The following is a 12,424-nucleotide window of genomic DNA, read 5'->3' as shown; positions in this document are numbered from 1 at the left end:
CAATATAACAGATAATACCTTAGGTTGGCTAAAGAATACATCACATATAGCTATTGGGCTATATGGATGTATTTTAACCCCTGCCATTTTTTTACAGAAAAAGCGGGAGATAAGGACGTTGTGAAGGGGCGGAGCCTATCTCCTCAGCACACAAGCGCCATTTTCCCTCACAGCTCCGCTGGAAGGACGGCTCCCTGACTCTCCCCTGCAGACTTGCTACTGAATCAGGGTAAAAAAGTGAAGGGGGGGCACTATTGGCAGCTAAAAACTATATAAACAGCAGCTATAAGGGAATAACACTTATATAAGGTTATCCCTGTGTGTATATATATATATATATATATATATATATATATATATATATATATATATAGCGCTTGGTGTGTGCTGGCAGACTCTCCCTCTGTCTCTCCAGAGGGCTTGTGGGGTCCTGTCCTCTATCAGAGCATTCCCGGTGTGTGTGCTGTGTGTCGGTACGTGTGTGTCGACATGTATGAGGAGGAAAATGATGTGGAGGCGGAGCAATTGCCTGGGTTAGTGATGTCACCTCCTAGGGAGTCGACACCTGACTGGATGATCGTATTTAAAGAATTAAGTGATAATGTCAGCACTTTGCAAAGAACGGTTGATGACATGAGACAGCCGGCAAATCAATTAGTGCCTGTCCAGGCGTCTCAGACACCGTCAGGGGCCCTAAAACGCCCGTTACCTCAGTGGGTCGACACAGACACAGATACTGAGTCTAGTGTCGACGGTGAGGAGACAAACGTAATGTCCAGTAGGGCCACACGTTACATGATCACGGCAATGAAGGAAGCATTGAACATTTCTGATACTACAAGTACCACAAAGAAGGGTATTATGTGGGGTGTGAAAAAAACTACCAATAGTTTTCCCTGAGTCAGATGAGTTAAATGAGGTGTGTGATAAAGCGTGGGTTTCCCCCGACAAAAAACTGCTAATTTCTAAAAAATTATTGGCACTATATCCTTTCCCGTTAGAGGTTAGGACACGTTGGGAAACACCCCCTAGGGTAGATAAGGCGCTCACACGTTTATCTAAACAAGTAGCGTTACCGTCTCCTGATACGGCCACCCTCAAAGAACCAGCAGATAGAAGGCTGGAAAATATTCTTAAAAGTATATACACACATACTGGTGTTATACTGCGACCAGCAATCGCTTCAGCCTGGATGTGCAGTGCTGGCGTCGCGTGGTCGGATTCCCTGACTGAAAATATTGATACCCTGGATAGGGACAATATACTGTTAACTACAGAGCATTTGAAGGATGCATTACTATATATGCGTGATGCACAGAGGGATATTTGCACCCTGGCATCAAGAGTAAGTGCTATGTCCATTTCTGCCAGAAGAGCGTTATGGACGCGACAGTGGTCAGGCGATGCGGATTCCAAACGACATATGGAAGTATTGCCGTATAAAGGGGAGGAGTTATTTGGGGCTGGTCTATCGGACCTGGTGGCCACGGCAACGGCTGGAAAATCCACCTTTTTACCCCAGGTCACTTCACATCAGCAGAAAAAGACACCGTCTTTTCAAACTCAGTCCTTTCGTTCCCATAAGTACAAGCGAGCTAAAGGCCATTCCTTCCTGCCCCGGGGCAGAGGAAGGGGAAAAAGACTACACCATGCAGCCGCTTCCCAGGAGCAGAAGCCCTCCCCTGCTTCTGCCAAGTCTTCAGCATGACGCTGGGGCTTTACAAGCAGACTCAAACATGGTGGGGGCCCGTCTCCTGAATTTCAACGCGCAGTGGGCTCACTCGCAAGTGGACCCCTGGATTCTACAGGTGGTATCGCAGGGGTACAAACTGGAATTCGAGGCGTTTCCCCCTCGCCGGTTCCTGAAGTCTGCTCTACCAAAGTCTCCCTCCGACAGGGAGGCAGTTTTGGAAGCCATTCACAAGCTGTATTCCCAGCAGGTGACAATCAAGGTACCCCTCCTACAACAGGGAAAGGGGTATTATTCCACGCTGTTCGTGGTACCGAAGCCGGACGGCTCGGTGAGACCAATTTTAAATCTGAAATCCCTGAACACTTACATAAAGAGGTTCAAATTCAAGATGGAATCACTCAGAGCGGTGATAGCAAACCTGGAAGAAGGGGACTATATGGTGTCTCTGGACATCAAGGATGCTTATCTCCACGTCCCAATCTACCCGTCTCACCAAGGGTACCTCAGGTTTGTAGTACAAAACTGTCATTATCAGTTTCAGACGCTGCCGTTTGGGTTGTCCACGGCACCTCGGGTCTTTACCAAGGTAATGGCCGAAATAATGATTCTTCTTCGAAGAAAAGGCGTCTTAATTATCCCTTACTTGGACGATCTCCTGATAAGGGCAAGGTCCAGGGAACAGTTAGAAGTCGGAGTAGCACTATCTCAGGTAGTGTTACGTCAGCACGGGTGGATCCTAAATATTCCAAAATCGCAGCTGATTCCAACGACACGTCTACTGTTCCTAGGAATGATTCTGGACACAGTCCAGAAAAAGGTGTTTCTCCCGGAGGAGAAGGCCAGGGAGTTATCCGAGCTAGTCAGGAACCTCCTAAAACCAGGCCAGGTGTCAGTGCATCAGTGCACGAGGGTCCTGGGAAAAATGGTGGCTTCTTACGAAGCAATTCCATTCGGAAGATTCCATGCAAGAACGTTTCAGTGGGATCTACTGGACAAATGGTCCGGATCGCATCTTCAGATGCATCAGCGGATAACCCTGTCGACAAGGACAAGGGTGTCTCTTCTGTGGTGGCTGCAGAGTGCTCATCTACTAGAGGGCCGCAGATTTGGCATTCAGGATTGGGTCCTGGTGACCACGGACGCCAGCCTGAGAGGCTGGGGGGCAGTCACACAGGGAAAAAATTTCCAGGGCTTGTGGTCAAGCATGGAAACATCTCTTCATATAAACATTCTGGAACTAAGGGCCATTTACAATGCCCTAAGTCAAGCGAAACCCCTGCTTCAGGGTCAGGCGGTATTGATCCAATCGGACAACATCACGTCAGTCGCCCACGTAAACAGACAGGGCGGCACGAGAAGCAGGAGGGCAATGGCAGAAGCTGCAAGGATTCTTCGCTGGGCGGAAAATCATGTGATAGCTCTGTCAGCAGTGTTCATTCCGGGAGTGGACAACTGGGAAGCAGACTTCCTCAGCAGACACGACCTTCACCCGGGAGAGTGGGGACTTCACCCAGAAGTCTTCCACCTGATTGTAAACCGTTGGGAAAAACCAAAGGTGGACATGATGGCGTCACGTCTAAACAAAAAACTAGACAGATATTGTGCCAGGTCAAGGGCAATAGCGGTGGACGCTCTGGTGACACCGTGGGTGTACCAGTCAGTGTATGTGTTCCCTCCTCTGCCTCTCATACCAAAGGTACTGAGAATCATAAGAAGGAGAGGAGTAAGAACGATACTCGTGGTTCCGGATTGGCCAAGAAGGACTTGGTACCCGGAACTTCAAGAGATGCTCACGGAAGACCCGTGGCCTCTACCTCTAAGAAAGGACCTGCTCCAGCAGGGGCCTTGTCTGTTCCAAGACTTACCACGGCTGCGTTTGACGGCATGGCGGTTGAACGCCGGATCCTGAAGGAAAAAGGCATTCCAGATGAAGTCATCCCTACCCTGGTCAAAGCCAGGAAGGATGTAACCGCAAAACATTATCACCGCATTTGGCGAAAATATGTTGCGTGGTGTGAGGCCAAGAAGGCCCCTACAGAGGAATTTCAACTGGGTCGTTTCCTCCATTTCCTGCAAACAGGACTGTCTATGGGCCTAAAATTAGGGTCCATTAAGGTTCAAATTTCGGCCCTGTCGATTTTCTTCCAGAAAGAACTGGCTTCAGTACCTGAAGTTCAGACATTTGTAAAAGGGGTACTGCATATACAACCTCCTTTTGTGCCTCCAGTGGCACCTTGGGATCTCAATGTTTTGAGGTTCCTTAAGTCACATTGGTTTGAACCACTCACCACGGTGGACTTAAAATATCTCACATGGAAGGTGACGATGCTGTTAGCCCTGGCTTCAGCCAGGCGTGTGTCAGAATTGGCGGCTTTATCATATAAAAGCCCTTACTTAATTTTTCATTCTGACAGGGCAGAATTGAGGACTCGTCCTCAATTTCTCCCTAAGGTGGTTTCTGCTTTTCACATGAACCAACCTATTGTGGTGCCTGCGGCTACTAGGGACTTGGAGGACTCCAAGTTACTTGACGTTGTCAGGGCCCTGAAAATATATGTTTCCAGGACGGCTGGAGTCAGAAAGTCTGACTCGCTGTTTATCCTGTATGCACCCAACAAGCTGGGTGCTCCTGCTTCTAAGCAGACTATTGCTCGTTGGATTTGTAGTACAATTCAGCTTGCACATTCTGTGGCAGGCCTGCCACAGCCAAAATCTGTAAAAGCCCATTCCACAAGGAAAGTGGGCTCATCTTGGGCGGCTGCCCGAGGGGTCTCGGCTTTACAACTTTGCCGAGCAGCTACTTGGTCAGGGGCAAACACGTTTGCTAAATTCTACAAATTTGATACCCTGGCTGAGGAGGACCTGGAGTTCTCTCATTCGGTGCTGCAGAGTCATCCGCACTCTCCCGCCCGTTTGGGAGCTTTGGTATAATCCCCATGGTCCTTACGGAGTCCCAGCATCCACTAGGACGTCAGAGAAAATAAGATTTTACTTACCGATAAATCTATTTCTCGTAGTCCGTAGTGGATGCTGGGCGCCCATCCCAAGTGCGGATTGTCTGCAATACTTATACATAGTTATTGTTAACTAAATCGGGTTATTGTTGTTGTGAGCCATCTTTTCAGAGGCTCCTTCGTTGTTATCATACTGTTAACTGGGTTCAGATCACAAGTTGTACGGTGTGATTGGTGTGGCTGGTATGAGTCTTACCCGGGATTCAATATCCTTCCTGATTATGTACGCTCGTCCGGGCACAGTATCCTAACTGAGGCTTGGAGGAGGGTCATAGGGGGAGGAGCCAGTGCACACCACCTGATCCTAAAGCTTTTATTCTTGTGCCCTGTCTCCTGCGGAGCCGCTATTCCCCATGGTCCTTACGGAGTCCCAGCATCCACTACGGACTACGAGAAATAGATTTATCGGTAAGTAAAATCTTATTTTCTCTCAGCTATCTGTTAGCGGCATGGTCTAATACGGAAGCAGGGTTTGTCTCCCCCCTATATCCTGCTCTCCTGAAGCAGGTGATACAGCACTTTTTTCCTACCTACTTATATGTATTTATATGTATTGTGTACTTGAAACTGCTCCTTTTGCAAATATATATTAATGCATTTTATGTGACGGATTGCTAGTGCGGCTGCTGACTTTAACTTTGTTTCTGTCAATTTTGCTTTCGCTCTCTCGCTCTATTGATTCATACCCTTAATTCCGGTACAAAAGCAGGGCAGAATCTGATTGTACTTCACTTTAAAAATCATATAAAGTGAGGACTGTCACATTGATGTGTAGTTATACACAGAGGGGGGTAAATTTACTAAGATCTGAGTTCTATTCAAGATGGGATGTTGGCATAGCAACCAATCAGATTCCAGGTATTATCTTCTAGAAGGTGCTAGATAAATGAGAAGTGGAGTCTGATTGGTTGCTATGGGCAACATCCCATCTTAATCAGACTCTACTTCTCATATATCTAGCACCTTCTAGAAGATAATACCTGGAATCTGATTGGTTGCTATGGCCAACATCCCATCTTGAATAGAACTCCGATCTTAGTAAATGTACCCCTGTGTGTGATTTAAATTGTTGCTATGTCCAAGAAAGGCAAGGGTGAAGCAGTACCTACATTAACCTCATGTTTGTCCTGCAACGCAGGGTTACCATCTCAAGACCTGGTACAAGATGGGTTAAGTGCAAATTGTTATGATTTCCATATAAGCCTTCTTAATAAACCAGCTTCAAGCCAGGCACCTGTTCAAACACGGGAATCTCCTTGAGCATCTTTTGCACAGACATTACCCAATTTAGCTGAGGGAATGGCGCCAGCTACTTTACCAGGCATGGAGTACCCATTTAACCCTTACATGCAACATTCCCCCTGGATTATGCCACATCCAGTTCAGGATTTAGTTAAGACCTCAACTGCCATTCAGCAAAAACGGGCTGACAGGTCCAAGAATTTGAAATCAGATAGACATGGAGCAACATCTTCACAATCTACACATTTTTCAGAATCAGAGGACACTTCAGATGATGAAGCTGGTTCCTCCCATTCTGAATCTGCATCTAGAGATGAGGAGAATCTTAACTCAGTAGATATACTTGAGTTAATTCATGCAGTTAAATTCATTCGGTCTTTTAGAGGAGGGAGGAGGAGTTTAGAGGAGTTAAAATGGAAGGCTCCTATGTTTAAATGTCCAAAAAACTGTTAAACCAGAATTTCCAAATTCAGATCAGCTGACCGAAATAATGCAAGAAGCATGTGTTGCACCCAGTAAGAAATTTTAAGATTCCTATGAAATGGGGTTCTTATTATCCTCTTCCTGCTGTGGACGGTTTAATAAGGGAAGTTCCTCCCAAAGTAGATGCACACTTAGTTCGACTAGTTTGCAAATCTACACTACCTCTACCTTCAACATCATTAAATGATGTAACAGACAGATAGATTGATGGTTTTCTTAAAATAGTTTTCTCCTGTACAGGGGCATTTACTAGTCCAGCTATGGCCACAACTTGGGTGGCTAAAGCACTGGCAGGCTGGGCAGAAGCGTTGGATGATCTTTCGATGGCAACGAAAGAACAGTTATCCCATATTGCACATATAAAGCAGGCATCTGCTTTTATGGAAGAAGCAGCCTTTGATATGGGTGTAGTAGCTTCTCAAACATCCGCTTCCTGAGTAGCCGCTCGCAGAGTTGTTTGGCTACGTTCTTGGAAGGCTGATTCAGAATCCAAGAAGGTACTGAAATCCTTGCCTTTTGTTGGAAATATTCTGTTTGGTACAGAATTAGACAACATTCTTGTGTCTGAAGCAGACTCCAAAAAAGTAAAGTTTCCTTCGACATATAAAGCTAAACCCAGATTTCTGGCTTTCCGGTCCTTTCAGACCCAAGGTAAAGAAAAGGGAAAGGTCTACAGCAAAAAATCTCAATCACATAAAACTGGTCAGACCAAACAGGCTTGGTCAACCAGACGTCCGGCTTCTAAACCAGAAGATAAGCCATCCGTCTGATGGCACGGGGCTCCACCTGGGGGGCCCCAGGGTAGGAGGGCGACTTTTTTTTTTTTCTATTTGCACAGGTTTGACAGCAGTCCACCACAAATATCTGGGTGCAAGAAGTGGTGTCATGGTTACGCTTTCATTTTCAAGAAATGCCCCCCTCAAAAATTCTTCTGTACCAGTAAGGTGCTAGTGTGCATAAAAAGGGGAATTGAGACAAGGGACTTGGATGTAATCATGCCGCTGTATAAGGCATTTGTACGTCCATACCTGGAATATTGGGTTCAGTTTTTGGCACCATTGTATAAAAAAGACCTCAGTGAACTCGAAAGTGTTCAAAGGCGAGCTACTAAATTGATTAAAGGCCTAGAAGGACTGGACTATAAGGAAAGACTTACTAGGCTGAGTATGTATACACTAGAAAAGAGGCTCCTAAGAGGAGATATTATTAATATCTTCAGATATGTACAGAGACATCACAAAGAGTTATCAGAGGAATTATTTATTAAAAGAACACAGTTTAGGACACGTGGGCACTCGCTGCGACTGGAGGAGAGAAAGTTCCTTACGCAACGGAGGAAAGGGTTCTTCACTGTTAGGGCAATCAGGATGTGGAATTCCCTGCCAGGGAAGGTGGTAATGACTGACTCTGTAATTGGATTTAAAAAAGGATTGGATACATTTCTGAATGAAAAAGCTATCCAAGGTTATAATACTTAAAATATCAACGTGGTTAATCCGGGGGTAACATGAGTTATAGTAGCTAACTAGTCATAAAACATTATTTAGCAAGTATGTAAAATCATCACAACTTAAAACAGGTTGAACACGATGGGCAATTTGCCTCTATTCATCCTCAAATACTATGTGACTATGTATGTCTCCTGTGGAAATGAAGGCCAAGGCCCTACAAGATGCAGTTCAGAAGTTGCTACAAAAGTGATTGTACTGATGCCTTCAGTATGCCGGGGGCGAGGTTTCTATTCTAACATGTTTCTAGTGCAGAAACCAAATGAGGCCAAAGCTCTGAACAAACCTATTTGTTTGTTTTTATTCCATATGGAAACTTTGCGTTCCGTTATCCTGGCAATGGAGGCGGGAATTTTGTGGTGTCACAGGATATTCAGGATACTTACTTACTTACATGTACTTATAACACCTTCCCATCAGTGCTATCTCAGGTTCGCTATCCTCTAGCAACATTTCCAGTTTCAGGTGCTGCCCTTTGGACTGGCTACAGCTTCAAGGGTATTTGTCATCTTCGTTGGCAGGGAATAAGGATTTTTCCATATCTAGATTTGCTAATCCTGGCTCAGTGCCAGTAAACTCTACAATGCCATCTTCAAGTGACAATAGCCTGCTTACAGGCTCACGGCTGGCTCATAAATTGGTGAAGTCTTCCTTAGTCCCGTCCCAACGGATTACTCATCTGGGGGCTGTATTGGATACCAGTCTTCAGAGAATCTTTCTACCTCTGAACAAAATATCCATAATACAGATGAGGATTCAGGGATTGCTACACAGCCGGAGAGTATCCATCCATGCAGTAATGCAAGTTCTGGGATAAATGGTCTCGACATTCGACATGGTAGAATATGCTAGATTCCATTCAAGACCCCTTAAACATTTTGATTCTCTCCAAGTGGAACGGACAGCATCAGACGATAAAATCTCAGGAAGTGTGTCGGTCATTATCCTGGTGTCTACAGACATCCCATCTGACAGAGGTTGACCCTTTTGGATCTCATACTGGGAGTTTCTGACAACAGACGCCAGTCTTCAGGGGTGGGGAGCCGTGACAGAACAGTACTTCTTCCAGGGACACTGGACCAAGGAAGAAAGTTGCCTGCCAATCAACATTCTGGAACTTCAGGCCATATACATGGCGCTCACCAAGGCAAAAGAATTACTTTGCAGCAAGCCAATTCGGATTCGGTCGGATAATGCCATGGTAGTAGCGTACCTCAATCACCAAGGAGGCACTCGCAGCTAAAGGGCAATAAAGGAGGTAAGGCGCACATTAAGGTGGGCAAATCTTCATCTAGCCATGTCCGCAGTATTCATACCGGGAGTCCTAAATTGGAAAGCGGATTTACTCAACTGGCGCGACATTCATGCAAGCGACTGGGCCTTGCACCCAGAAGTCTTTCAGATTCTGGTAAACAAGTCGGGACTGCCGGAAATGGACCTCATGGCCTCTTGTCAGAACAACAAAGTACCCGCATTTGGGTCAAGAGCAAAGGATCCCGAAGCAATCTTCATGGATGCCCTGTCAGTGAAATGGCAATTTCATCTGGCATGTTTTTCCACCAATCTTCCTGTTGCCCAAATGGTTTGAAAATTCAAACCGGAAAGGGGCGCCGTGATACTAATAGCTCCAGCGTGGCCCAGAAGAAATTGGTTCACAGATCTGCAGAGGCTGTCCGTGGATACTCCGTTCCTTTTTGCTTGAATGTCCAGATCTACTGATCCAGGGTCCCTGTCTCTACGAACACCTGGATCGACTGTCTTTGACGGCGTGGCTCTTGAAACATCCATCTTAAAGGCGAAAGGTTTTTCAGAAGAGGTAATTCAAACAATGCTTAAAGCAAGGAAGCCATCCTTAGCGCACATCCATTACTGGATATGGCATGCATATTTTCAGTGGTGCGCTGCCAGAAAACATGACCCAATGTCTTTCAGCGTTTCAAGAATTCTAGCATTCCTTTTAAGCAGGAATGGGCAAAGGTCTCCGCTTAGCTTCCTTGAAGGTAAAAGTGTTTGTATTAACTGCATGGTTCCAAAAGAAAATTGCTAACCTACTGGATGTCAACCCCCACAGCCCCTTGGGATCTCGAGTTAGTCTCTGGGCGCTTCAAGTTGCCCCGTTTGAACCACTGAATCGTGTGGATCTCGTGGTTGACAGCTAAAGGGTTTTTTTTTTTTTTCCTGGCAATTGCTTCAGCTAGGAGAGTTTCAGATTTAGGGCCGCTAACGTGTTGCCTCCCCTTCATTTCTGGTATTCCATACAGATAGAGCCGTTCTCCGAACTAAATCTGGATGTCATCCTAAGGTGGTCTCTAAGTTCCACCTGAATAAAGAAATAGTAGTTCCGGCTTTTCAGGTACCGGACCTCACTACGGGAGATGCATCATTGGACGTAGTTCATGCTCTAAGGATCTACGTGGATCGTACCAGTGCCATCAGAAGGACAGACACTCTTTGTTCTATTCGGTTTTCACAAGAGAGGATGGCCTGCCAATAAGCAAACACTGCCTAGATGGCTTTGGATGACTATCTCAGAAGCATGCACTCAAGTTAATGGCTCTGCCCACTCTACACGTTCGGGAGGGCATCATGGGCAGCCCACCGTGGTGCCTCAGCTGAGCAACTCTGTAAGGCAGCCACATAGTCATCAGTTAATACATTCATTAGACATTATGCCTTTGATACCTTTATGCCTCTCAGGACTCTGCATTTGGGCAAAGGATTCTCTTGTTTAATCAGGAGCATCCCCTCTCTTAGTTGCTGCTTTGGGACATCCCAAGGTAGATCCTGTGGACCCTGAAGGAGAAATTAGGAGTTATGGTAAACTTACCGTCGATAACGCCGTTTGTCCGAAGTCCACAGTATCCACAGGGAACCCACCCTGACGCACCTATTTTGAGAATCTTTACACTTACTAACCTCTTCCCTCCTTCTGGTATGGAAGTGTGTGTTCGTTTTTCTCACCTGAATAGGTCTTTCCTCTTAATAAATCTGCTCCTGCCTTGTCCTTTGGAACCAACTGAATTCCTTGAGCCAGGAGGTGGGGTTATAGGAAGGCTGGACCGTTGCATCCTGGGAGCTCAAAAGCTTTAACCCTTTGGTGCCTGTTCCTCTGACTCCACCTATTACCCAAGGTAGATCCTTTGGATACTGTGGACTCCAGAGAAACAGCGTTATCGACGGTAAGTCTACCATAACCCCTGATTTTTACGATTTTCTTATTCAGATTTACCCATTATCACATTTATCTATTTCATTTTAGACCATCCTTGTTCAGACTTGGTACCCAATCACTGTTGCAACAAACTCAAGGGAACAGAAGAAAATTCTTGCGAAGTATTTGTTGGAAACCTCTGGTAGCTTATGTGGTCTTGAGTATAAATTGCATGACTTTGGCTACAGAGGCGTTTCCTCACAAGAGGTAAAGTATAATGATTGCATTTTCTTTTTCACGTTTTTGTGATCATGTGCGTAATTCATAGGTATAATTAAGTTAGAACTGTACGTACGGATCTTTTGTATTAAGTGTAGTAGATCAGTGGTTCTCAACCTCGAGCCTCAAGTACCCCCAACAGTACATGTTTTCCAGGTCATCTAGCAGTTGAACAGGTGTATTCATTACTCACTGACACATTATAAAAGACCCACAGGTGGAGCAAATTATTTCACTTGCAATCCTGTGAGGAGACCTGGAAAACATGAACTGTTGGGGTTACTTGAGGACCAAGTTTGAGAACCACTGTACTAGATTAAACCTTGCAAACTGAACCAATATACAACCATTCCATTAACTTAATAAATGGTGACTTTAAGGTTGGTAGGCTCTTTCTGCCTCAAATCAGTAGACTCTGGATTGAATACTCACTGGTACAACTTGCATAACGGCTATGCAGGTGATAGGTTACCTTTTTAAAATATGTTAATAGGTGTACAGGTAGATATTTATCATTAAACTTTGACTGCACACCCTAATTTTAAAACTAAGAGGTGATGCACTCAATGCTACAGATCAATTGCTTGTTAGTATCAATATGACTATGCAACATCAACTCACATTGATGTATCTATTATGGGTCAAAGGTTTGCAGACTACACACTACACATATAAATATACTTGCACCTCCGAACTCCTGCAACGGCCTGTATCACAGCCAGAAGTCATCAGGCATAGGGCATGGTGGTAATTTTTCTGATATTACGTGTGTGCAGTACAGATGTCCCTGTGAACAAGGCTCTGGCACCATATTCCAAGAGACCTGCGCATGTGCAGTAGACTATAGCACAAAGCCAGGCTCTCCTGCGCTGCCAGGGAGGAGGGTACTGATTGTATCCTGCACACAGGCCCTTTCCTCTCTCAAACTACTCAAACTATGCCCATGTCAAGACCCCATTTGTTCTGGTGACCGCTTTCCAAATTATGTGTGTAATAAATTATGATTACCAGCCCGTCAAAATGACGGAACAGTAATGCCCGCACAGGCGTGCCT

General features: G+C 45.4%; 1 protein-coding gene across 2 annotated transcripts in view; it reads left to right on the top strand.

Moving 5' to 3' along the window:
* Positions 1-12,424, top strand: part of NAMPT (nicotinamide phosphoribosyltransferase) — a 172,029-nt gene that overhangs the window by 137,955 nt on the left and 21,650 nt on the right. For both annotated transcript variants that reach the window (XM_063927050.1, XM_063927049.1), the window contains exon 5: positions 11,200-11,358. In XM_063927050.1, the coding sequence (XP_063783120.1) occupies positions 11,200-11,358 (159 nt within the window). The remainder of the gene's footprint in view (positions 1-11,199; positions 11,359-12,424) is intronic.

The sequence above is a fragment of the Pseudophryne corroboree genome, chromosome 6 (assembly GCF_028390025.1).
Source record: "Pseudophryne corroboree isolate aPseCor3 chromosome 6, aPseCor3.hap2, whole genome shotgun sequence".
NCBI classification, from domain to species: domain Eukaryota; kingdom Metazoa; phylum Chordata; class Amphibia; order Anura; family Myobatrachidae; genus Pseudophryne; species Pseudophryne corroboree.
The sequence above is the reverse complement of the archived record's forward strand: the minus strand, read 5'-3'. Positions and strand labels throughout refer to the sequence as shown.